At 31.5% G+C, this 28,000-nt stretch overlaps 2 protein-coding genes across 8 annotated transcripts; one reads left to right on the top strand and one right to left on the bottom strand.

Moving 5' to 3' along the window:
* Positions 1–2,934: 2,934 nt before the first annotated feature.
* LOC111309552 (uncharacterized) lies at positions 2,935–5,234 on the top strand. The gene has a single exon (XM_022908583.2). It carries the CDS (start codon positions 3,032–3,034, stop codon positions 5,042–5,044), a length of 2,013 nt encoding a protein of 670 aa, XP_022764318.2. The 5' UTR covers positions 2,935–3,031; the 3' UTR covers positions 5,045–5,234.
* Positions 5,235–6,396: 1,162 nt separating this feature from the next.
* On the bottom strand, positions 6,397–26,705 carry LDA (limit dextrinase). 7 transcript variants are annotated; one of them, XR_002692549.2, is made up of 29 exons: positions 26,223–26,705; positions 25,658–25,799; positions 25,484–25,536; positions 25,187–25,295; positions 24,525–24,661; positions 24,203–24,402; positions 23,887–24,036; positions 23,323–23,383; positions 22,403–22,523; positions 21,650–21,740; positions 21,470–21,563; positions 21,235–21,330; positions 20,999–21,139; positions 20,741–20,791; positions 20,169–20,239; positions 19,337–19,429; positions 14,010–14,100; positions 13,452–13,523; positions 12,726–12,782; positions 11,985–12,053; positions 10,610–10,666; positions 10,431–10,505; positions 9,542–9,630; positions 9,201–9,278; positions 8,899–9,037; positions 7,771–7,880; positions 7,585–7,684; positions 6,893–6,954; positions 6,397–6,795 (listed from the first exon to the last, which is right to left on the bottom strand). XR_002692549.2 is itself a non-coding variant. In XM_089748510.1 (29 exons), exons 1-28 carry the CDS (start codon positions 26,427–26,429, stop codon positions 6,685–6,687), a joined length of 2,865 nt encoding a protein of 954 aa, XP_089604636.1. In that variant the 5' UTR covers positions 26,430–26,705; the 3' UTR covers positions 6,397–6,599; positions 6,682–6,684. The 7 variants fall into 7 exon arrangements, 5 of the variants coding, with proteins under 5 accessions (XP_089604636.1, XP_022765472.2, XP_022765473.2 ...); XM_089748510.1 differs by lacking the exon at positions 6,893–6,954 and having other exon boundaries at positions 6,397–6,599; positions 6,682–6,795; XR_016330363.1 differs by lacking the exon at positions 6,893–6,954 and having other exon boundaries at positions 9,201–9,301.
* Positions 26,706–28,000: the final 1,295 nt, after the last annotated feature.

The raw sequence follows: 28,000 nt of genomic DNA, 5'->3' as shown, positions 1-28,000 counted from the left end.
TTTTGATATATTTTAGATAGATATTTTTATTAAACTTTTAACAAAATTTTTACCTTTAAATAAATAATAATCACATTGTAATTATAAATTATATTTTTAATAATTATATTTACATTAAATTCTATTAATCTATAAATTTTAATATTTAAAATAAATTTTTATGTAATCCTCTTTAATAAAAAGAAAATCTCACAAAATTTACTTAAAAAATTTTGGTCTAAGTCTTGCCCTTATTTATATAAACTCTTGGCCAATAGATTTAAGGATTGACAAGTCCTAATGTTGTATAACTATGTATATCAAAAAATTAATTCTAATAAATTTCAATAGGCAAGATTTGTAGTGTTTTCACTTATACAAGAATATTTCACGATATCTTCAATAAGAGAAAAATTTGTATGATACAATTATTTTATGTTAGCATACGACGTTCTCTTCAGTCAAATCATGTTAGTAATTACATTAAAAAAAATTAATCATTTATTGTACATCATATGTATGAATTTATTAAAATACATATTTATTTAATTATTATATATGATATATAGTAAATAATTATTTTTTTAATAACATAATTATGTAACATGATTTAAACAAAAAAAATATAATGTGGAGTAATTATTCTATATAATCCTCTCTTCATTTGAATAAAAATAATTAACTTGTTGCGACTTAAAAGCATATACAAGTCATTTGATGGGAATTTGAACAAATAATTTAATCAAATGAAGAGCAGGAGCATGTTTGGCCTACCCGGAAGGTGCGTTGGAAGAACTGCACTAAAACATCGATTAGGTTTTTTTTTTTTTTTTAATTTGATCATATATATCTTACTGTCCATCGGTGAGATTAAGTTCAATAAAATAAAAATTAGTAGAATATATTTTAAATATAAATATAAAATGATAATGAAATAAAATATAATAAAAATTAATCATTAAAAATATTATATTAAAAGTTATATAATATATTGATATTTGTAAAATTAATAAATAATTAAAATTATATATATCAAGTAATATTTTTGTAAATAAATATTTTAAATATATTTGCAAATAAATAATACTTTTATAAATAAATACTAACAAAAAATTGAAAATTATTACCTTGACGTTGGTTGTCGAAAAAATGCATGAATCTCGTGAAAAATTTTATATCTACTAATATATTTTCCAAGCGAGGGTAGTCGATCGAATGTCTAATGAATATTTGGTGGAAGATTGTCGAATGTCCTAGATTTATTTTTAATTGTTCTCGGCGACTTCCAAAAAGATAGTCGACTCTCCGACCCTACGGGTAAAATCTAAAAAAAAAAGGGCCAAGTTATCCATTAAAGGTTTCCCTGTCCAGTGAATAAACAGTGCCTTGTAAGATGGGAATGAGCGCACTATATTATCAATACGGTTGGATTCAAACGGATTCTGATAACTCGATTAGGTCAAAAAATATCTCATTGGGCCGCACCGAAACTCCGTTTGAATCTAAACAGAGCTTCTGTATGCCAAAAATGACCTTAGTCTATCCTTCCTTAACCCACAAAAATCATCAATACATAAGGGAAGTGGGAAAAAATAAGAAAATTGAAAATTAATTTAAAATTATAATTTTTTATTCTATTTGAATCAAATCAGATTAAATATTTTTATTAAATTTAAGTTTATATATTAAATATTTTTATTAGATTTGAATTAATTTTTTAATCAAAAAGTGAAATTTTTAAAAATACTTAAATTAAATTGAATTATATATTTTCATCAATTTTTAAATTTTTTACAAATTTAGAATAATGATTTTATATCTAAAATTATTTAAATATATTAAAAATTATATTAAAATAATATAAAAAGTTTAAATTTAAAATTCAATAAATGAACCATTAATTAAAATTCAATTGGACCAAATCAATTTCAAAAGAAATTTGATTTGAATTTAGATTAATTTTTAAAATTTTATAATTTTATACATTAATTGAAATAACCAAACTAAAACCAAATCAAACAATTATTACTCTCTCTCTCTCTCTCTATATATATATATATATATATTTATTTATTTATATATACATATCTCTTAACTATTGTTAGAACTCTCTCAATAGGTTGCTTTAACCATAATTTTTAAATCTCTCTTGTTTTGGTGCAGTTTATTTAAACTTGATAGCGCATTTATTTGGAAAGCATGCTTTATCTTTTACAGTTTTCTTTTTAACTTTGAAATTGCGTTGCATTTCATGGAAATTTTCTCAATATTGGTACTTGCTTCCTTTAAAAAAAATAAAATTCAAATTTTAGTTGAATTAATTAACGTAGTATCAAATTTAAATTTGAAATTCTTTGTTCTCTTGTTGCAATCTCTTTTCTATATATATATAAATAAAATTTCGGCTTTCGACTCATTTACTCGTCGATATCTACACTTTAGTAATATTTACCTTTTTACTGTGATTTTTGTGCAATCCATTGCTTGTTTTAGACGTAAACACAAAAAAGATTAAAAAAAAAAAAAGTAAAATATATATTCTTTCTTTTCTCACGTTCCAGGTAACGATACATCCATTAACAAAGTGTATTTTAACTTCAATAACTATTTTTTTAATTACTTATTCTATATATGATTTTGAAATTTATGAAAATAATAATTTTTTAATAAATTAATTATTTATCCATGTATATTTTTTTGTATCAAATATATATTTGAAATTGATAAAATATGTATACGTATATATATTATCATTTCATTTATCCAAATATTTAGTTTGGAAATTTAATTTGTTTACACTCTAATAAGTTGGAATATTACTTACAACTTAGAAAAAAAAATAAAGAAAAACAATCTTTATTAGTGTCGATGGTCGGAAGTTTGGCTTCCAAATACAAGAAAAGAATAAAGAAACCTACGCCAATAAAGGAAAGAAAAGAATAAAGGAGGGTTTTCTATCGGTTATAAATAATGATCAATCCAATCCTTCTTTCTATCTGTTTATTCAAACATCTTTTGTGTTTGCTTACTATCTCAATTTCTTTATTCACTTATGGAAAAGGATCAGAAGGAGAGGGAGAGAATTGAACACTTTAGTCATAAACATTCGTTGGTGTTGAATGAAGAGCAGAGTGATAAAAGTAAAGAAGCTTGTTGCAGGGCATGTTTGGAACCATTGTTGGGCCCAATTTTTAGCTGTGCAGAATGCGAGTTTCACCTCCATAAAAAATGTGCCCAGGCACCCTTAGAGATTACTAACTCCCCTTTTCATCGTAAGCACCCTACTCTTACTCTTGAGGCAAAGGGACCGTTCTGTGATTTATGTAAGGACAATCGTACCATGTTTTATTACTGTTGTTCTTTATGTCCTGTTTCCCTTGATATCAAATGTGCTCTACTTTTGCATAACATTGATCAAAACTTTCGTGAGCTCAAATATGTTGCTCATGAACATCCATTGACCTTTATTGAAAATCCCAATGATGAACTCAAAAGAGCCGATTGTTATTGGTGTCAAAAACCACTAGTAGACTCCTTTTATGCTTGTCTTGATTGTAGATTTTACCTCCACAAGAAATGTGCTCAGTTACCCACTCAACTTAATCATCCTTGGCATCGCAAACACACTCTTTACATTGAAGATGCTTATCTTGTTTGTAAGGTATGCCAAAGGGAACATTGGAGTTTGTTTTATCGTTGTCTTCCTTGCAAGTTGGACATTGACATTGAATGTGTTCTATCAAAGACATGGTTTATTGTTGAATACAAAAATCATCATGAGCACTCATTCACTCTATTATTAAGAGATTTAGGTGACATATTTGTTTGTGATGCATGTGGTACTGAAGCAAATTATGTTCCTTATATATGTTCCACTTGCCACATTGTGATCCATGAAAAATGCATTTCATTACCTCGCATCATCAAAACAACAAGGCATCACCATTGTATTATGCACAATTATTTTTTTCAAAAAAAGGAACTTGAAAAAAAAGATTGTGGAATTTGCCTGAGTGAAGTGAAAGCAGAGTATGGGAGTTACAATTGCTTGAAGCAAGATTGCAATTATGTTGCCCATGTGAATTGTGCATTGGACTCTGAGATGTATGAAATAATTGATCAAGTCAATGATCAAGATGAAGAGTCTAGTGAAAATTTAGCTACAAATTCTTCCATCACTTGTGTTCTTGAAAGGAACGAACACGGGGAAGCTACGAAGATAAAACATTTCAGCCATGAACATGACTTAATATTAGGCAACAAGCTCAAGGAAGATGATGATAGACATTGTGATGGGTGCATGCTATCCATCTCAACTTTGTTTTACTATTGTTCACAGTGTGAGTTCTTTCTCCACAAGACCTGTGCTGAATTACCAAGAAAAAAGCATCATTGGTTTCATCGATCTCTCACCACCCTCAATTCGGTAGACTTTTTCAGATGTAACCGGTGTAATCGCCTGTGCAGTGGCTTCTTCTACAAGAGTGGCAGAGCTAACTTTTGCCTAAGGTGTGCTAGAATTTCTCATACCCTAGGCCTCACAAGCCAAGGACACAAGCACTCTCTCTTTTTTTATTTTAAATTCAGTGGGAAATGCAACGCTTGTGGTGCCACATGTTACGATGGTGCATACAAATGTAAAGATTGCACTTTTGCTTTGGATTTTGCATGCATTACACTACCACAGGAAATTAGGCACAAGTGCGATAAACACTTCCTCAAACTTACTTATCTCGATGAGAATGATGATCCAGAACAACATTACTGTGATATATGTGAAAAAAGAAGAGACCCAACCCATTGGTTTTATCATTGTGAAATTTGTGATAATTCTGCTCATTCCAGATGTGTTCTTGGAAAATATCCATTTATGAGAATCAAGATTGGGAGCACTTTCCCGTATGACGATCACCCACACAGGCATCCTTTAATCTTTGTCAAAAAGATTTATGAAACCTGCTCTTTCTGTGGTAAGCCTTTCCAAGGTGTAGCACTTCAATGTACAGATTCTACATGCAACTATGTTATCCACTACGATTGTTGGTCTTGGGGACGGGACATGTAGCCTCCTTCTAAGTGGGGATGTTGTTGAAAACAGGGCTTATTGTTTCCGAATGTGTTGATACTTTCCATTGTTTTATGAATTTGTATTCAGTACTAAGATCAACTTTATGTTTGAATGGGTTTGTAAGCTTTTACTTCCATGTTGTTTGTAATGTTTGATTATATGATGATTGGCTTTGGCTTTCTTTTAAAAAGTCGAGATTTTTTCGTTATATTTTTTAATTTGTTGTCAATATGTTCCAATTCTACTCATGAAGCGTTCGTGGAATTATCAAAATCCTAAGTATAGGAGTTTTTGGGTGAAAAAAAACCTTATGGTTGAGGTTTTTTTTTTTTTTTCTTGCTTAAATAAAATTCCTTTGTTTCTCAAAAAAGAAAGTCATTTATAAACATTTTTCATGAGAGGAAGATGGAGGTCATGACATTAGAATCAATAATCCTACAAATTTTCTTTTATATTGTTTGTCCAATGTGATTCCAATGTTTGAGAAATTTCTTAAAATGCAATAAGCAGGATGTGTGAAATTTTCATCTTATATAAGAATATTACTTTGTTTAATAAAAAAATTTATATTTGATACACCATCAATATATAAATATATTACCAATAAATTACATAATTATACTTAAAAATTATTTTAAATATATTTTTGAGATTAAATATATTTATTTTTTAAAATTTCAAAATTATTTTTTTAAAAAAATGTTTTTGTATAATTCACTAAACGATATATAACAAACAATATATTAAATATAAATTCATAAAAAAAATTTGATTATCTACGTATTTAAGCAATGAATTATCCCCTAGTAATCTTTGATGGACACTATAATTATGTCAAAAAGAATTGTGATAATGCACATATTTTTTTAAAAATATAAACATGATGGCACAAACCAAGGTACATGCATGATTTAAGTACATAAACCAAATAGAGAAAAGATCAATAATGAAAACATGATGGCACAAATGTTAGGAAAGCATACTTCATCTTTTACAGGTTTCAATTCCACCTTCAAAATGCATTGCGTTCATGGAAGACTTCTGGATTCGAGAACTTGCTTTCATAACACACACAAACAAAAAATAATACCTAAATTATAATAGACTATTTAATTTGATATCCGAACTTTAAAAATTTTTAATATAATACTTAAAATATAAATTTGTTAACTAAAATAATACTCACTTCTAATATCGTTAACTTAAAATGATAATAGATGACGAATAAACAACCTTTCAAGTATTAAATTAATTGATAAATTTTGCATTAAAAATTTTTAAAATTCAGATATCACATTGAATATTTTGTTATAACTTAAGGACCATTCATTACATTAACAAAAATAAAATAGAAAAGAACAGCATAATTCACAATTATAAAGGTGAAAGATTTCAGCATTCATCTGTACAAATCAGTATCCAAACTCAACAACAAAATCTTTAATCATCACTTTGTCATATACCAATCCTTCTACCCTCTCAATGCACTAAGCATCCCATTATTATACCAGATGTCTATTCAATTTTTTTATGCTGCTGCAGCAAAAAGCCTCTGCATAAGGAGAAAACTAGGCACCAAATTAATTTTACCAAACATGAAATGCATGTTCTACAAGAAATTCAGCACCACATACTGCTCATTTCTTTCTCGGCTCAACGAACACTGATGATGTCCTTGCAGGCACAGTGAAGTACCCCGAGGATGCTTCATATGATGAGTTCTTAACTACTTCATCAGTTGACATTGCCTGTTACATGATCCACGCAGAAAGGCCATTGTTTTTAAAAACTATAAACAGATAAATCATACAAGATAGTCCAAAAAATTGCTTGTGAGAATTCTACCTTGAGACAATCCTTACAGCCTTAATGCCTAAATCAAAAGGTACATTGATTGCTCAGAATATCTGAGGAAGAGAAACAACTAAATACTACAGGCTGCAGCTACTTCAAAACTATAAATAATTTTTCGAATTAAGAGTTTTCATGTTTGAAGTAATTTTTTTCACTACAAAAATATTTTATTTATCTCAAAACATAGTTTGGAGTTTATTACATTTATTTCATAATTATTGTGAATACTGAATAGAGATGATTATATAAAGCATATCTGAAAATAAAATTCTTAATTTAAAAGGTATATTGAGGAAGAAAATTGAATTTATTGATTCATTATATCATAATGAGTAATGGAAGAAAATATATTTTGTAACTAATGATATGCGATGCACTGTAAAAGAGCAAAACATCATGCAAACCTTAAAAAAAGTGGTGAAAATCAACACATCAAAAGCTCAGGCTTTGAAACCCTGATACACATCACTACCTCTGATCTAGAACCACCCATCCACACTGGATATGTCCTTTTCAGATGCAGAGGATAGAAAATCAAACATGAGAAAGCATTTAACAACAGAAAATTGTGTAACATTGTTCTTACAACAGTTTTTGAGAGATAAAACTGCTAAAAGAAGTGTCACTATTTAGTTTTAGTTATATTGTCAACTCCTGTCCTCAAACAAATAAAATATGATTACCTGTATGGGATGCAGTTGAAGAGTCCTTCCTCGCAGTGTAGGGCTAATGAATGATGCCTCAGTTGGACATCCATTGAAGATAACCACAATATATGAAAAGCTGTAAAAAACAAAGAATTATGAAACTATGATTGATAATATCATCAGTACTAATATATATATACACACACATTGTTCAATACCCACATGGGATCTAACTGAGATAGCCCTGGTACACCTTCGTTACCATCTTCAATGCTCATCACAATGACGCCAGGGACCCATGATGGACCAGTGTTGTGGAACCGTACTCGTTCCTGGAAACATAAGCCATATCATTTCATTAGAAAGAAGATACTGATAGGTTTCTTTTGTGTAACTTTCACCTAATGCTACCTTTTAACAGATCAATTCTTAAAAAGACTAATGCTAACAAGAGCATGAAGGCGCTGTGCCTTCCGCTTCGAAATGAGACTTGCTGATTGTTACGTTTTATCTCACATGGTGGAGTGGGTCGCCAGGCAACCACAGGAAGCAGTTAGAAAATAGATTCAGGAAACCCAACATTGAAATAATACAATGTATACGTGATGCAAATTTAGATAGAATGCATAAAAAACCTTGATGTAACATCTAGTCAAAATGACCAAGATACATTTTCTGGAAACAAAAGTTCGAATAGTTTAGTTGATTTAGGAAAGTGCAGGAAAGGTCTGGGTTTTACTTTCACGATGGTATTGCGAAACTTAGGATATGTAGTGATCGGGAATTTACTTAGTGAAAAGGAAATTTGAAAATAGAGGATGAGGATAATTGTTGTTTCCGGAGGAGCATCTAGCATCAATCTTTTCATTAGTTTGTTTGTCAGTAATACTTGTTAACAAAAAGAAGGGAAATGCTCTTCAGCGCAGTCTGAACATGTTTGAAAAAAACTTTGTTGGATGTCAATCGTTGATACTGAAAAAGAAATACACTTTATAACCTTCTTTATTAGAAGTACAACCACTGGGTTGTGGATCATTGGATCAACTCAAAACGAGCAATAGAAATTTAACTAGAAAGCAAAGGTCCATATTATTAAAGGATCGAAACAGATAATATCGAAATAAATTCACTATTTGTAAAAAGATTCTTGCATAGTTCAGTAATTATGATGAATTTAGAAATCTTAAGATCTGCCCTTTGGGCACCCATTAGAACACACCATAACACAAAAAAGAAGAAATTGACTAAGCATAACTGTATTCCTCGATTCAATTCCAACATGATGTCATAAAATCTCAAACTCTCAACTCGTACACACAAGTTTATAAATGGTTTTGCACTTTTGCTTACCTGGATAGCATTTGCTGTCATTAGATGGAAAAGAGGTGAAGAATACCGAATGCGCAAGATATTTGTAAAGTTCTCTACAGCTGCAAGAATGTGACTCCTTTGAGGCTTGAAGGATGGATCTGCCAGTCTTGGCTGTATTCTGAAATGACAGAATCCAAAACCATTAAGAATATCATACAACACTTTCTATAAAGTAGCATAATTGTGTGTTAAGTGGCAATATTGAGATTTTAGCACCATAACAAGATCTCTATATAAGAAGTAATTAAAACGGAAAGAAAAGAGAGTAAGATGATACTTACAACGGCCAGTTTTTTTCATTTTTCTCTTTTGGAGGAAGGCCAACACCCCAGTTGTTAGAATTGTAAGTGAAGTCTAGCCTGAAAATCATAATAATCAAAAACTGAAGTTGAGGTCAGCTGAGATATGTTACAGCTAGCATTCAATCCACTCTCAAGAAAGAGATACTACTCCTATTTGGTTTTAAAATATCTATTTATTTTCAGGAGCAGGTTTCAAGTAACAACTTTGTGAGAGTATCATCACGGAGATAATTGAGTAACACTTTTATCAGAATGAAAGTCAAATTTATAAAATGATTAATGAAGCAAGACAGAAAACATGACAAAATGAGAAAGCAAACCTATTGAACCAATCACCAGAGTTGTATGAATCACGATCAAGTGATTTTGAGCGTAGCATTTCATCCCCGGCTTGGAAAAATGGTATTCCCTACAAATATATAAAACAGAATAAAAGAGTAACAGTACAGTAAAGATTTATCCACAAATATATCCAATTGTCAGCAAATGCAGCATGGATCATTATAGATTATACTGAACTACTTGCCTGATCATTAAAATTACAGAATTCGTCACTACTCAAATGAACCAAACTCGTATGAACAGCAAAAAGTAGTAGAAGAGGAAAAAGAAAGGGTTCAAACCAACTAAACTAAAAGATCAAAAAAAAAAAGTAAACATATGTGCTTCAATTTTGTATCATCCAATTTCATTTTAGGAGCTTATTTTATTTGTTTATTTATTGTGCAAAATGAGAGAAAGCAAATACTTAAATACTTAAGTACCGATATCTTGACTTGATTGTGTTTTAGGCTATGGAATTAAAAATAGGTTTGCATCAAATTCACACTCATGAGAAGAAATCAATATCTTCACCTGAGTGCATTTTAGACTATGAGATTGCAAAATAGGTTTAGAAAGCCTACAAACAGCAGAAAGGATTCAGGTTGCACCATTTTAATATTCAACCTAATTATGGATAAGCTATTCAAAGGCTAGGCAGTTTTGACCCCTACCCAAATCCTAATTTATATTATCATTAGCACCAAAGAAATTGAATCAGTTTGAACACGCCTCTTTTTTTTTTTTCTTTTTTTTTTTTGGGGGGGGGGGGGGGGGAGGAGATAGTTTTCTAGTTACTACATATCTTAAGTGCCTACTATAAATTATGATCATTAATCAATGTAGATATATCCTGTATTGATTATTGATTCTTAGGCAAAGGGACACCTGTGACAATGCAATTATACTTGTTGCGAAATGATTTATCCTGCATCTTTCTTCAACAGATATTTTCATTGGAGTCTGCAAGAAGCAAAGTTGGAAATTATGGTTGCAGTAGGATAGAACATTATCCTTTTTTTTTAGATAATTAAGATAGAACATCTTTAGTACCATCATGAGCATACCTTCAAGTTGACAATGTCAAATAGGGTTTCATTGTCATGAGCAGAAACATAATTGACCTGAAAAAAGATCAGAGATGCAAATATATAGTTTTAGAAAAGACTATACTCTTATTAAAGAACATTTACCTTTTTTGTTACAAGTTATTAGAGAATGTTTAAAATTAATATTTAACTGAAATATGCATTGCTGTTGGCTTCAGAAAGATTATATCATTATTACAGAGTGTAAACATATAACAATCGATACTGAACTCAAATATCCATAGTTTGTGTTGACATCTAATTTGAAACAGAATAAACATAATTAGCAATCCATGGAATCTTAGAACGCATGATGTAGTCAATGAAATTGAGCATTCTTACAGAGCATGTATTAATAAAAAAATTCCACCAAAGAAGCAAACAAATTGGCTAAATTGTAGCATCAAGATGATAAGATCATAAAAAAATTATATGATTTCTCAACAAAATCGAAAAAAGGAATCTACTGAACAAATAACTTAATCCATCTAACTAATTAACATACATATTATATTAAATGAATTAAAAAATGGCAGAACTTATTCCTGCTTTTTTTGGGGACATGCAGTCTAATCTGAAGATTTGTAAAGATGAAAAACGCTAGTGGTTCCATCTAAAGAAAATTTGATTCAAAATTTGGATGACAATGCAAGGGACATGACAAGATCCCCTCATGAAAGGCCTTGAAACTATAATGAAATATTCAATGTGGTACCTGAACTTTAAAAATCTCTAATGTGGTACCTAAACTATGAATTTGCTAACTAATGTAGTACTTGGAAGGTTATTTTTCCGCCATGTGTCATCATCTGAAGCTAGCCACATTAGAGTTAAGTACCATATTAGTTAACAGATTCATAGTTCAAGTACCACATTAGAGATTTTTAAAGTTCAACCACATTGAACATTTCACTACAGTTTAAGGGTCATTAATGACATTAACCCCTCATGAAAAGACAACCAAGAAGGTTGTTGCCTAAGGGTTGTTTTGTAGCATTTTGAAATATTTGAACAAAAATTTCTGATCTCTAAGAACTTCACAGCATGTTCTTTAAAAAAATCATCCAAAGAACCTTCCAACAAAAAACCCTTTGGATTTCAATTGGACCGCATTATAGCAATTACTTTGCAAGTTGGTATCTGCTAACCACTTTTTCCCATTCTCTTTGTCCCTTGGGGAAAGGATTTTGACCTCAGAGAGGAGGTCCAGGAGATTTTCACTAATTTAAAAGTGGCTGACAGCAGATATCCTATGAAAATTTAACACTAGAAAGTTAAATGTATACATTCAAACCAAAGAGGGTTACATGAATCTGAGCAAAGTACAAGTGCTGACAAAAGGTAAGATACTTACTGTTTCTGTGGGGCATAAAGCGTAAGCAACCGGTGTCCCACCATAAGTGTAAACTTCAGATCCTTTCCTCTAAGAGAAAACATCAAAGTTACACAATGAAACAGCAGGAGAATAGCATCTCTTGGCTATAACATTCAAAGGCAATAGGTAAAATAGGTAGAATCTTAAAAAAAAAACATTACAATAGATAGAAATTAAAGTAAAAAATGCAAAAAGACTCTAGTGAGAATAGAGGTGTAGCAACACAACCTGGCTTGACATAAATATTAAGCCCAACATAAAAGAAAATTTAGGGCACACTAGTGTAGCTAGATGAGGTGACAAAGGAGATGAATCAATGTTTGATTAAAGGCTTGCTTACTTTATACAAACTTATGGAGAATGTCAAGAACCACAATTTTTCCATTGTTGTTAATGTAAGAAATATATAACCATGGATATACATATCATGCATTTAATTCTCTTGTCATCCAAAAACCTGGATAATATGGACACAAATTTCTACTTATGCATCAATTAAGTTGATAGTCAACAAACACAAGGAGCACATTTCGTGCAAGAATGGTTTCGTTGGGAAAAGCATAACAAAATAAACTCCATTAGAAGAAAAAGAAAACAAAATTTGGGCCACATTCTTTTTATGAGGAATTATATCGTTGCATCACCAAAATAGATTTTCATAAATAAATATGCGGAAATAATCTTATGTAGATGCATTATTGCAACCAGATTAATATATACCTCTTTTCCTTCAAAATCAGTAAGCACAAAATCCCTTAAATTTGCAGCCATACCAACCTAATCACATTAAACTAATTTAATTAGTTGTAACTCAAAGGATAATCCAAGTTGCAGCATCTGGATCTGAAAGCGAGGGCATCATAAACTGCAGCATGACAAATATATGCAACACCCCCAATATGATAAGTATAATCCAATTTGTAGCAGATGTAACTGAAGGCATAGGCATAACCTTTTATGTACCCCTATAGGTGTCTATAATTGCATTATAAACAGGCACACATACAGCTGAATGTTAAAAATGTTATTCCAAGCTACACATAATAAGAGGAAACAGAATGATCTATGTTGATCCTTTTTTAAATGGCATCTACCAACATTATATGTAGATGGTCTCACTCAACCACAAACAAGTGGATATATATATATATACTGAAAGGTGAAATAGCATTTAACTGGGTCCTTAGCTATAAAAGTTCATAAAAGACTCTAGCAATACAAATATACTTCAAAATGCACTAAGAATCCCAACCCGTTCTGCTTACCAGTTGAATCTGTATAAAAAGTCCAGCAATTTAAAAATGTTTGGCACTGTTTACTTACCACAAAATCTAAGACTCTGACATGACATCACCGCAGCAATTTATGAAGAGCATGCACTTAGAGCAGTATCTGGCTTTAAACCATCTAGTCAGCATATGAAATGTGCAGATAAAGACAATTTACCTGGATGTGGTCCTTTGCTGAAGCAAGCATCTCTTTTTCAACAGCTTTTGTACCATGATCATGACCATTAGGCTACAAAATAAGAATAATAAGAAAGCAAAATAAAAACATAGTACTGTATATTTTGCAAAAAACAGTTTTTCCAGCTACAGTATATCAAAGCCTAATAAACTGAACAAAAACCTAACTTTTAATGCTTAAGAAGAGTCAAACTCTTATTGTTATAGTTTAACCAAACAAGTCATTAGAAAACAAGAAATTTTCAGTTATTAAACATAGATTCGCAAACATAAAATTTATTCAAGGACAACGTTACACCAAAAGAGAAAACCAATTACTGAGGAACAAATACAGTTTAAGTTTATTCAACTTTTTTAATAGATAACAATTTACTCATATTTAAATGTTCTGAAAAGTTAAGACACAAGACAAAAATTAGTCCAAGTGGCTATCAAATAAATTGTCAATTTTAGCCAATTTTTTTCCTAAAAGAAGTGGTCCAACAAGACAACATGCACATAACGAAGTCTCTCCTTACAGGATTAAATTTTTCATTACCTCCAACAACAGGCCTGTTATGAATCCTTGCTGGAGAGGATGACCAAATGGAGATCCGCCAAGCATTGCATCCCGAATTCGATCATTAAAACTGAATAAAATTTCTAACAATGCATAAGACTAAACAAAGCTTAACAATAAAATGCATGTCCATATAGAAAAGGTGATGATCTTTCTGGATTTGAGAGAAATGATAGAAAAACAAAAGTTATGCGCCTTTGTGGCAAAATGGCAGCAAAAGCATGCAAAAGTCTTTTGGATAAAGAATAAAAAGGAACCAAGTCCTGTCTAAACGTGCACTTAGTGTTTTGTTCCAAATAATTGAGCTACTATTTAGATTAAATAAACAAGTAGATTAGGGAACATTCCACAATTTATAGGACTCTTAATTTTCTACCGCAAGTGTCAACATTGTAGGTAACAGATGTGTTAGCAATTGAAATTATTTGCTGCAAAAAAAAAAAAGTTAAATGGTTTGTTAGAAACCAAATATAATGGCTGAATCTATGAACTGAGGAAAATTCAATAGATTTTTCACACATTATCACCAATGCTTCTTTTAACTCATGCTAGCATGATAATTATGAAGCCAATTACAAGCCAAGGATTCTGATTTATTACAAATATACATTTTTTATTCGTTTTTCCTATTAGCGATATTGTTAATCAATAGATATTAAAAATACAATATGTGGTTTATAACCACTGCAAAGAGACCTCCATTATATACTGAGGAAAAACTAAGAAATAAATCAATGTGAAAACTTAATGTATATTGAAAAACTTCTCATATATAATTATACAAGAACCTTAGGTTTATATACAACTAACTAGGGGTTAAACTAGGAAACTAAATCTTCCTAAAAAACTAATCTTATAATTGAGGGATTGTCTATCCTAATTTTTTGTCCTTAATTATAGGGATACAAATACTTAATTCTAGAGATACAAATATAAATATACAGATTACAAGATTACAACCAGTTGTAAATAAGTGTTTTCCCACACTCCCCCTTAAGCTGATGAATAAGTGTTTTCCATTCCTAGCATGGAAATAATTTCTTGAAATGTTGCACTGTTGAGACCTTTAGTCAACACATCTGCAAGTTGACCCTTGGTTGATACATAAGGTGTACAAATCAACCCACTGTCTAGTTTCTCCTTTATGAAATGCTAGTCTACTTCAATGTGTTTTGTTCTGTCATGTTGCACAAAATTGTGTGCAATGCTTATTACAAACTTGTTATCACAATAGAGTCTCATTGGTCCATCCCACTTGACCTTCAAGTCTTCTAGGATAATCTTTAACCATAGTAGTTCACAAATTCCTTGAGCCATTGCTCTGAACTCTGCTTCAACACTTGATCTTGCTACCACATTCTGTTTTTTACTCCTCCAAGTCACAAGATTACCACCTAAGAAAGTGCAGTAGCCTGAGGTGGCTCTTCTATCAGTTACTGAACCTGCATAATCAGCATCTGTATAGACTTCTAGAACTAGCCTCGAATTTCTTTTGAATAAGATAACTCTCCCAGGATTGACCTTCAAATAGTGCAATATACGGTAGACAGCCTGTAAGTGCACTTCTTTAGGACTATGCATAAATTGACTTATCACACTCACAGCATATACTATATCAGGTCTAGTATGTGAGAGATAAATGAGTCTTCCAACTAATCTTTGGTACATCTCTCTATTTACAGCAGCATTTTCATTAGCTTTTCTAATTTTATTATTAGAATCTATAGGGGTATTTGCAGGTTTACATGCGAGCTTCTCAGTTTCTTTCAGAAGATCCATCACATATTTCTGTTATGAGATAAAGATACCATGCCGTGAGTGAGCTACTTCAATTCCTAGGAAGTACTTCAATCTCCCTAGCTCTTTTATCTCAAATTCTCTAGCCAAACACTGTTTTAAAGATTCTCTCTTTTTCATCATCTCTAATTACAATTATATCATCAACATACACTAATAAAACTGTGACTCTCCCTGAATCAGAGTGCTTAATAAACAATGTGTGATCTCCTTGACTCTGTTTATATCCCATTGCTAGCATCACTTTGGCAAATCTTCCAAACCAAGCCCTAGGAGACTGTTTAAGGCCATATAAAGCCTTTTTCAACCTGCATACTTTGTTTGCTTCTAGATGACCTCCAAATCCCGGTGAAACCTTCATATATATTTCTTCTTCCAAATCGCCATGTAGAAAAGCATTCTTTACATCAAATTGTTGAAGCTACCAATTGTAATTTGCAGCCAATGATAACAAAATCCTAAATGTATTCATCTTGGCAACTAGAGCAAAGGTTTTCTGATAATCCACTCCATAGGTTTGAGTGTAGCCTTTAGCCACTAACCTGGCTTTATACCTTTCAACAGTACCATCTGCCTTGTATTTTACAATGAAAACCCATTTACACCCCACTGGATTTTTTCCTTTAGGCAACTTTACCAGTTCCCATGTCTGATTTTTCTCTAAAGCCTCCATTTCTATTTTCATGGCTTGCCTCCATTTCTCATTGGATAATGCCTTGGATAATGTAGTTGAAACAAAAATAGTGTTTAGGCTCACAAGAAAATTTTTGTAGGATGGTGAGAATTTTTCAAATGACACAAAATTAGAGATTGGATATAGTGGATGCTTAGTACATTCTCTGGTTCCTTTCCTAATGGCAATAGGCAAATCATAATCACTAGTTATAGTTTTAGGAGATTCATGCTCATTTTGAGAAACAGAGTCAAAAACTGTAGTTACCTCATTTTCAGAGTTAGAATCAGGTTCTTGGACTGGCACTGGTTCAGGATCTGGAACTTTCCTTCTTGAGTACACCTGTAATTTCTTCATAGAATCAAGAACAATATTATCATTTGTCACATCTTCTGCTATTTGGAATGAGTTCAGACTCAAATTCAGTGTTTGACTTGGGCTCAGCAGACACAGGTTTCAACTCAGAAGAATTAATGGGTGTAAATGTTGAAGAAAGAGACAAATCAAGCAAAAAGAAGTCTTTATTCTTATCTTCCATGAATGAAGTCTCCCCTTAAAGATAAGGTTGAGTAAAAAATGATTTACTTTCTTCAAAAGTGACATCTGCAGACACATAGAATTTTTTGGTAGAAGGATGATAGCACTTATATCCTTTTTGAGTTGAGGAATACCCCACAAAAATACACTTAATCGCTCTTGGATCCAACTTTCCCCTGTTATAACTGTGAACATGAACAAATGATGTACAACCAAATATCCTAGGTGTGAGATTGTTTGTGGTATTAAGGTTGGGATAAAATTGTGAGAGTAGTTTCATAGGAGTTTTAAATCCCAAAACCCTTGAAGGTAACCTATTTATAATGTATGACAGTGAGAACAGCTTCCCCCAATAAGATTTAGGTACATTTGCTTGAAAGAGAATGGCTCGGGTTGTGGCTAGTAAATGGCTGTTTTTCCTCCCTACCACTCCATTCTGCTATGGAATATTAACACAAGATGACTCATGGATAATCCCCTTGTTTTGGAAATAGGTGGATAGACTTTGGTTGAAGTAGTCTCTTGTATTATCAGACCTAAATCTCTTGATTCTCACTCCAAATTGATTTTGGATCATGTTTTGGAAGCTTAAAAATATACTATTCACATCTGAGTTGGATTTAAGTAAAAAAACCCAAGAGACCCTAGTACAATCATCTATGAATGAAACAAACCATCTTGCACCAGAAATATTAAGAATTATAGAAGGACCCCAAATGTCACTATGAATCAAGTAAAAGAGAATAGAACTTCTTTTGTTACTAATTGGAAAAGACTCACGTCTATGCTTTGTAAGTTCGCAAACATCACAATGAAAATCTTCAACATTTAATCCTTTAAACAAAGAAAGAAACATGTTTCTCAAGGTTCCAAAAAAAGGATGTCCAAGACGAAAATGATAAAGCCAGATTTTGTCTTTATTGGAAGATTTTTCAGAAAGAAATGACAAAGGTAAACTATTCTTGATATTACTTGTGTTATTTGATGTCTCAAGATAGTATAGTCCATCCTTCTCCTTAGCAAGTCCAATCATTTTCCCCGAACTCTGGTCCTGAAATTCACAATAAGCGAGATAAAAAGTCACTTTGTAGTTCATATCTCTAGTAAGTTTTTGTATAGATATCAGATTAGTAGACAATCTAGGAACATGAAGAATATTTTTTAGAACAAACGAGGGATTAACTTGAACATCTCCTAATCCTGCCATTGTAGTAAGTGAACCATCTGCAACAACAATTTTCTTATTACTAGGACACAGGATATATGTACTAAACTTCTGTGAGGAATATGTCATATGGTCTGTGGCTTCAGAGTTAAGACCCAAAAGCTCGTAATAGGCTTAACCGAGATATTTAATCCATGAGAACCAGAAGCTTTACCTGAACTAGAGACCTTACCCAAGGAACATACCACAGTAGGCTTTTCAAGGATTTTCAATAAGTTTCTCAGCTTTTCAATCTCTTCCCTGTCGAACTCTCCTTGTTTCCGAGACATCTGTAGTACTCCAGTGATTTTTCCCATTGACATTTCCTCAAATTGGGTAGTAGTGATATCTTTCTTTGAAAGGGTTCGGCAATGAAGGCCTAAAATAGAAGTCAGCAATAAAGGCTGAAAATTTTGCGTCCCAAGAAGAGCCTAAAGCTCTGATACCATGAGAAAAAACTAAGAAATAAATCAGTGTGAAAACTTAATGTATATTGAAAAACTGCTCATATATAATTATACAAGAACCTTAGGTTTATATACAACTAACTAGAGGTTAAACTAGAAAACTAAATTTTTCTAAAAAACTAATCCTATAATTGAGGGATTGTCTATCCTAATTTTTTATCCTTAATTCTAGAGATACAAATATAAATATACAGATTACAAGATTACAACCAGCTGTAAATAAGTGTTTTCCCATATATACTAAATATTTAGTCTGAAAATACTCCATTTATTTCAATATGAAAGCTGACCTTGCAATTTTTAGATGAAAACAAACTATACCGTCTTTCCTTTTTTGGAACACCTAAAACTTGCTTACTTTATCTATATTCCAAATTAATTTTTCATTATTGTCTGTTCTTTGCACTTTGATATTAAAATAATTGAACATTGATATTATTACAAAAAGAAATTTAAAATTTGATAGAAAATACCTTAAAGTCAATTTTTTTAAACTATGTGCTGAGTGAAACAAGTTGATTTTATTTTGAACAGAGGTAAGTGTATGATCAAAAACAAAGAGAATGTAAAGAACAGTAAGAGATTTGTATTATGGTGTATATTGATCCCTTACAAGAATTAGAAGTACCTTCCTATTCCAGTCCCACAAATATTAAATTGCGAAGCATTTATCCCACGCCCATTTTTTGCAACTTCACCAAAGTCCCATCCTTCACCATATCTGTAAGAAGATTTCCAACTAAAATACACCAACCATAGCTGTTGGATAAAAACTAAACATGGCAATTCAAACCTCTAATCTTTAAAATTGATTTAATTTGGATCTTTTATCCATGTTTTTTGAAAAAAAAACAAAGTATCAAGAATCCATTAAAAACAACCTCATTTAGATTTCATAACTCCTTTTTCTTGTATTTTCCAAATTCTTTTCCCTTTCTTCTTTTACTTTTCTATTCACAAAGCACCTTGATCCACTCTTTCTCTCCCACCCCCTTGATTCTCTTTCTAACATTCTTGCTCACTGCTCAAAAGGTGGCTGCAATTGTGAGATCAAGGAGTGCAGGTGAACTACGCCCAAAAAAAAAGGGCAGTGCAGAAGAACGTTGGAGAAAGAGAAAAACAGGTGTTAGAGAAAGAAAAGAAAATAACAAGAAAATAAGCAAAAAAAAGATAAAAATCAAAAGGAAGAGACAAAATAGGAAAAAATAAGCAACTCAAAGTTACCATTAATTTTCTTAATAAAATTGGGTGGAAAGTTTAAATTGTACGAATCTTTTTGAAAATTAATGGTCCGAATTGCCACATTTTAAAACTAGTTAAAATGCCATAACTTTATAGGAATTTCTACATAATCCACCCAACTATTTATATTACAAAAATATTTAGCCATTTCCAGTAAAGTAACATAAGCACCAAGAAAGGAGCCACTGAGAAAGATAAATCACTTGATGAGAACTCACATATAAATTCTTGAACCATCAATCCCATCCCTTTCCTTTGTTAGGCTACAAAGTGCATCTTTTGCTTTCACCTATGCAGAGATCATATTAGTTCTGTCTAAGTTGGATGACTAAATATAGGAGAAATAAAGTGATCTAAATTATAAATAATCATCTTATAATTTATTTCCAGCTCAAAAAAATCAACAATCAAACACTCAACCTTGTACTGCTAACCAGCAGAGTTATCCACACATCCATTGACCATAGTTTGAAACCAATTTATGTTGACAACAAGAAACCAATAGACTACAAATTAGAACTTATATCATTAACTTGCATGAATAGCCTCATTCATAATTTTAATATACTGAGCATAATCATTTCAACAGCCAACTTAGCTACATCTACAACTCAGCTCCATCAGTAGACCATGTATGTATTAGAAATATATGTTACTTATCACCTCATGACTTATCTAAACATTAAAAAACTAACAAAGCCATATGCAATTGGAATTTAAAAAGCCTTTTGCATTTCTTTCTAAATTTTCAAACAGGAAAATCCAAAAATAGTCAAAGGAAGCTACATACCATCGTCCTTTTCATGATGTGACCCATAAGATCAAAACGAAAGCCATCAACCTGACAACTCCAACAAATAAAAGCCAATGATGGATGAATATACTTCAGTAGTAATTCATAAAAAAATAAAAATAAAATCTAATTTAGCCTATCAGCATATTATATGGACAACTAGTACAACTATAGAAAAGTATGGAAGAAATTTTTATAAATATCAGAGAAATAAGGCTAATTACCCAGAAAAGGTAAGAAATTACACATAATCACCTTATAATTTATTGCCCAGCTTAAAAGATCATCAATAATAAGGCGCTCGACCATGTAATGCTCACTAGCAGTATTGTTGATACATGTACTGTTCTCAATGAAACCATCCATGTTCCTTCTCAGATAGTAACCTGGAACAATCTATAAGAAAGTTTATGTCAAAACAAATGGATAACAAACATTAGTACCCAAATATTATATGTGCCTTGGACACCAGTTAAATAATGAGTAATGACCTTATCAAGAACAGAATCCTTATCAAAAGGACCACTTGCATGCAAGTGATTATAAACAACATCCAACACAATATGAAGACCAATATGGTTGAGCGCCTGCAGTCAGAAAATGACATCATTTAAGTGACTAAAGATGAACTTCTTAGTATTTTATACAGACTGATAATGGTTCTGTTATGGGTACTTTACACACAATGGCCCAGACATGGTGAGGGACAAAAGAAAAATTCTAGACCTGAATCATCTTTCTGAACTCAATTATACGGCATGAACCATTTGGGTCACTTGCATAGCTTCCCTTAGGGACACCCCAGAGAACAGGATTATACCTTCATAAGGCAATCAATGAAGCATTAAAGCATACACAAGGTTATGGATATAATGATTGTTAAGCAAATTGTATTCACATGCTCACCCCCAGTTATATGCATCATCATTCTGGATGGCAGTTATTTGCAGTTGTTGCTCAGCTGAATCTGGGGGTAGCTTCTCCAGAATCTTAGAATCTGCAACAGAGTTGATGTTGAAACAATTAAACTGTCAACACAACTTAGGAAAGCCAAAACCAAGCACATACCAAATAAAATAAATAAATAAATCTCCAACTCCCAGATGGAAAGATTAGCTACCAAATTTACAAAAGCAATATTAAGATAAAGTAACGTTACATTTGATCAGCCATATTTAATAGTCACATAACATCGTCACATGTTGGACATATAGCCAGATGCTAAGGTCACGTGTCTGCATGTCCAAAATATCATACTGTTAAACCCCCTTTTTATAATTTTCTAAAGTAATGATTTAGGCAAGTTAGGAACAGAAAGGAAAAACATAAGAAAAAGAAATCAACAAAGACAGAAGGAGAATCGACCTGAAGATTTTTTTTTTAAAACAATGACCAATAAGTTTAAGTATTGGAAACTAACATTTAAACTCAACTATATCGAGGTCAAAATGAATTTATTAAGCGATCATACACAAAAGCCTCCTTTTCTTTAACACACACACACACACCCCTTTTTTCTTTTTCCTTATTTTTAGGGGGTGGGGATGCTTCTCCTTCCTTTCAACAAGGACATAGAATGAAGGGAAGGGAATTGGAAACAGGAGAAATTGTTGCTTTAAATACAATATTCCAAGACGTTAAACTAGGAAACCGTCTTACCCACATACTTCCAGTTCTCCTTCTCATCATCAACACCAGCAAATTGGAAGGTTGGCAGCAAATGAACATGAGTAATGCCAGCATTTGATAATTTTTTCAAATGGAGCATGCCGGCTGAGTCCTTCAAATTGCATAAACTAAATGTTAAGTAATGAATAATCATGCATAATCATCTTTAACCCAAAGAAACTAATAATCATAGCATTTTATTTTCCTTACACATGAAAATTTGGATGCACAGTCTCCTTTAACTTTCATTGTTTTTTCCATCTTAGGCTCCAATTAGTAACTACGGAAGTGGATCACAGAAGTGTCGTGTGGAATTTTAGACCAAACTCAGAAAATACCATTCTCTTGTGTAACATGCAGAATAGTTCGCTTATAAATCATGAAATTTTATGAATACTATTCCCTGTACCAAATATCTTTGCCCGTAATCCACAGCCTAAAACTTTATTGCATTTTACATTTTGCTTCTATCTTTCAACATTTTATTAAAAAAATAAAAAAAAAAGTAAAGATTATTTTGATATTTTCAATATAAAGAAGGCATAAAATACAAAAAATTTCCTAAAACCATGTGCCAAAGTCAAACAAGAATTAATATTGGGACAGAGGGAGTAAAATAGTAGTATTTCTAATTCCATATGGTACAGACACATTTGTAGAGGTACACGTGTTCAAATGGAAAATGCTTTGCTTTTTCAAATCAATCAAGGATCCCATTAAAGATTAAGAAACTACATCAATTCCAAAAAATGGAAAGATGCAAAGGAAATTAAATCATGAACGCTCAGCTATTTGTGTTTTAGCAGGAATTACAAACATTTTAGATTCAAAGTACAGACTACAAGAGAAAGCTATGCATTCTTTTGAGAACTATTTTCTTCAAAAAATAAGGTTCACAAGAACACAACTACCTGCAAGGTGAAAGCCATATAACCACCACGAAAGTTGGGACGTACAGTGTTATCATTGGCACTGCAATAGCAACAAAGATTCTCATTATTAGTACAACTAGTTGAACAGTGCACAAGGGCCAAAGATGAAAAAAACGATAGAACCTAATTTAGCATATAAGCTAAAGTTAAAATTTGTGGACATTTTAGCCAATACAAACCTTTTGCCTAATTACCATTGCCCTTAAAAGGGGTAGGAATTAGCAGGCTAGGTTTCAAATTCCCCCTCCCTCTTCCTCCCCACTACAAGATGCCCTCTTCAATTGAACAAAAAATAAAAAGTAAAAGGATAACATGAGACGCAGCTCCAAATGAAGAAAACCACAGACAGGGCAGGTTTAACATTTAAGTTTGGGGCCTGGTGTCTCCTGATCAAATACTGTAAAAACTATTTGAACACCACCCAAAAAAAGATCTTATGAAATGCTACATACAAACTAATAAAAACTATAAACTGTTTTAAAGAAATAAAGTTAATGTGAGCTAGATTAAGTGGTACAAACAATAAAAGAATTCCATATCTACCTGAAATCCCGTATGTGTAATTCATATATGCTTATGTCAGAAAAAGAAAGTATATCAGGCTTCTTGTCTGCCAATTCATCCCATCCTTCAGGTTTTAAACTGACAGTGTCAAGATTAACAAACAAAGTTCGCCTTCCATCAGATGAAAGCCTGCTTCAACAAGGAAACAACAAAAACATCACACGAAATGTGCACAATGTTTATCTTAATTACATAATATAACAATGACCATGTAGTGTCACAACATATAATTTTAGACATGAATCACGACAATTATTCCAGAGAATTGTTGGCTGACAGAGAAAAACAAGCATACCCTCTTGCATACGGATCATTTGCATAACATTTTTCAATATGCAAGGTGCTTGGATGATAGACAGATACTTCATACATGTAGTAACAGCCTTCCCAACTTTTTGGACCTTTAGTAATCCAAACACCATTAGTTTCCTTCAACGGGATAATTTCCAAAGGACTCCCACCCACTGGATCCTTAAAGATGTGAGCATACACTGCCTAATTTAATTCACAAATAAGCAAAAAGAATAATAAGAACATATTATTAGTTATGTGAATGAGAATCATTCTAAATAGCATAAACAAGATCTCTTCAATTTTTTTCTAGTGTAGTACAGTACTTGGGCAGTGGGAGCCCAAAGGTATAGAGACATCACTTCTCCCGAATAAAGTACACCAAGAGGACCATCATATGAGAATAATTCATCCAGGATACCAGGTAACTGCAAACCAGTAGCTTTACTGCATTTTCCTTGAGCTGCATGGAAGGATAATGGATATATAAATGATACGTGCTAAATTAGAAGCACTAGTTGGCCAAAAGAAATTAGAAGCACCATATTCATTCAGAAAGAGAATTTGAAAATAAATGTACCCCGAAAATAGATAAAAGTGACTTCATCAAACAAATCAATGCTCATGCAAGCATAGAGCTTACAAAACATACAATGCAACTTCAGACAAAATGGGAAAGAAACACATAATAGCAGCAATAATATACCATAACACATATGAACCAATGCTACTAACTTAAAAGAAAGGCCCCATTGAAAAAGTCCTACAGATCAGTCTATGCATCAATAAGCATACAAAATTACAAATATATACATGAAAAAAGAAATTTAAAATTGAATTGGCATGAATAGGTTGTCGGTAAAATAGGTATTTAATTAGAAAATGGCAAAGACGTACTGCAAAGCGGAAACTTATTATCCTAATATGAGATCATTTGCATATAAATAGAAGAGTAAGGAAAAGAAAGATTCAGAGCAGCAAATCTTACAGTTGAATGCAGCAACTGCTAATTGACATTTGAGGAGATTTTTGGCATCCAGAGCAGGAGGCACTTTGAAAGCTCTAAAATCTCGAATATGAGGAAACTTCTCAATTACCTAACAAGATCAAGGCCAGAGGTGTAAGTCAATTATGAATACTTCAAACTTATGAAAAATACACTATATTATGGAGGGTAAGTAAGAACAACTTGTAGGCAAACCACATAAGGAAACCAACAGCAACAAGCAGTGATGGAACTAAGTTTTTAGTATTACAGAAAAAGGAAAGAAAAGAAATGTGTTACATTCGGAGGCAGCCCATTGCCATCTTCCTCAAGCTTAATTTCCACATCGCAGCCTATCATGACAAAGATTATATCAAAGTTAGAACCTGGTCTTTTGATTTACAGCAAAGACAAGATGCTTATCAAAAACTTAGATCAATCTCATTGAAAGGTAATTGTCAGCTCAATCCAGACCTTGAATTCCATTATCAGTAACAGATAAAGCAGCAATTTTACTTGCATACAAGTAGCAGGAACCATCCCCAATATCCACATTCCATGCGATTATAGTTTTACTAACCCAATATGCCCTCGAATGCAACAAACTGTCCTGCAACTGATCACCATTTAAAGCAAATTAGTATTCCAATAATTAGCATTCAATTTATTGAAACCAAAAATTGCAATCAGATGCGAAATGAAAACAAAAATAAGCAAAATCTAATATAGAAGTCTCAAGTTTTCTTCCTAATCACATAAACATTCATTATTAACAAATACCATCTTTATTTTCATCAATCCAAATTAAATTGAACCAAATTTTAATCTTTTTTATTAAATTTAATCCTGACAGAAACGAGAGAAGCATAAGAAACTCATTTCTCTCAATGCAACAATAATTCTCAAACTGCCTCAAAACCTGTATATAGTAGCTCCCAAACGAAAAGGATATCCAAAGCACTGAAATTTGAACTTACAAAAAAAAAAAGAAGGAACCAAATATATCTAGAAACCCGAAAGAGAGAAAAAGAAGAAGAACCTGAGATGAAGAGGAGAGTTGAAAGGGCATGGAAGAGGAAGAACAATGAAGTGGTTGTTTGGGAGAGGAAGGGAAAGAGAGAAGAAGGTTTGGTTTGGGGTTGAAACGACGTCGTAAAGGAGGAGTAAGAGGATAAAGACGAGACTTGAAGGGAGCTGTTGATGGTGATTGGAGAACTGAAAATGGAAATGAAAGTACATAAACCATTTGAGTTTTTCTTTTTCTTTTTCTTTGTTTTGGCTATGTCTGTTGAACGCTCAGAGAAAAACAGAGTAAGGACGATCTCTCTTAGTTTTTTTTTTTTTTATCCTTTTTTTTTTTTGAAATGTTTTTCTTATCTAGCCACCGGCAACGGCAAAAAGATCAAATTTCATTTCAAAAATCTGTTACAAAAATATTAATTTCGTACAAGGACGGGAACCGAAAGAAAACCGGGTTAAACTTGAACAAGTAAAAGCCAAGCAGAGGGGAAAACAAGATCATATAAGGAGGAGCATAAGCTAGTTTTATTGTCCATTTGGATTTTTTTTTTTTTTAAATTAAACCTAGGGATTGAGGTAAGTTTGGTTATTATAATAATAAAATTAAAATTAATGATAAAATATATATTTAAAAATTAAAAATTAAAAATAAATTTACGAGTTGTAAAATCAAAGTTAAATTCAAAAATCAATTATGTATAAGAAATTATTAATATCTTACAGCATTTATTGAAGACGATGTCAATTAATTGTATATTATCATTTAATTTTAATTAAAATACTCTTATTTTAATTCATGTTTAAAATTATTCTTCTTTATTTTCTTTTCTTCCTTTTAAAAAAAAATAAATTGAAATTTTCTAAAAAAAACAAAAACTTTTTTTTGAATCAAAATGAAAACATCTTAAATATTGAATTACTTTTTTCACTATCTTATAATTAGTTAGAGCTTAAAAATATTTTAATTTAAAGGTTTTTAAATTATCACGCAAAACTAAGATATCAACTCTTATAAATAATAATAATCGAGAATTCTCTATAATTAGGCAAGATCTCATTGATTATATCTTATTTTAAAACATTCTTTTTTTTTTAAACATATTTTTGTAAACAATATGCATGAAATGAAAGAACATCATAACATATAATGAATGCATGATAATATAAGATGAATGACAAAGTATAAATGTATAACAATATAAAAATGCATATGATGACAAGATACAATGAAATATAAATGAATAATTAGTTTTGGTTTGGGGTTTAAGATTTATAGTTTAGGGTTCGAGCTTAGGTTTAAGGTTTAAAGTTTAGTGTTAGAGTTTCGGTTTAAGATTTAGATTTTAGGGTTCAGTATTATATTTTAAGGTTTTATGGAATTTGTGATTTAGGGTTTCAAAGGAAATTGAGGTTTTAATTTTTGGGGTTTCAATTTTTTTGATTTTATGAAAATGGATATGAAATAAAAGCAACCCATAAAAATGTCATTAATGAATGCATATACCAAAACAATGATCTTGAAAAATAATTACAAACCTATAAAATTAAAAAATTAAATTACAAACAAGTTAGTCATGAAAAATCAAAATCAAAATGAATCAAACATAAAACTTTCCAACTTTTAAAAACATGTTCCACCATTCATGTTTTTTTCAAACCCAACCAAACAACTTCAAAAATCACTCAAACCAAACATTAAATCAACATTTCTTCATTGGAAATTAAATCAAAACATCGAAAACTTAATAAACCATTCAAAAACACCACCAAACACATATGAATTCAAGCAACCATCAT

This window comes from Durio zibethinus, chromosome 19, assembly GCF_047325235.1.
Source record: "Durio zibethinus cultivar Kanyao isolate XHJ-2024 chromosome 19, ASM4732523v1, whole genome shotgun sequence".
In the NCBI taxonomy this organism is placed as follows: Eukaryota; Viridiplantae; Streptophyta; class Magnoliopsida; order Malvales; family Malvaceae; genus Durio; species Durio zibethinus.
This window is presented reverse-complemented; position numbering and strand designations above follow the sequence as displayed.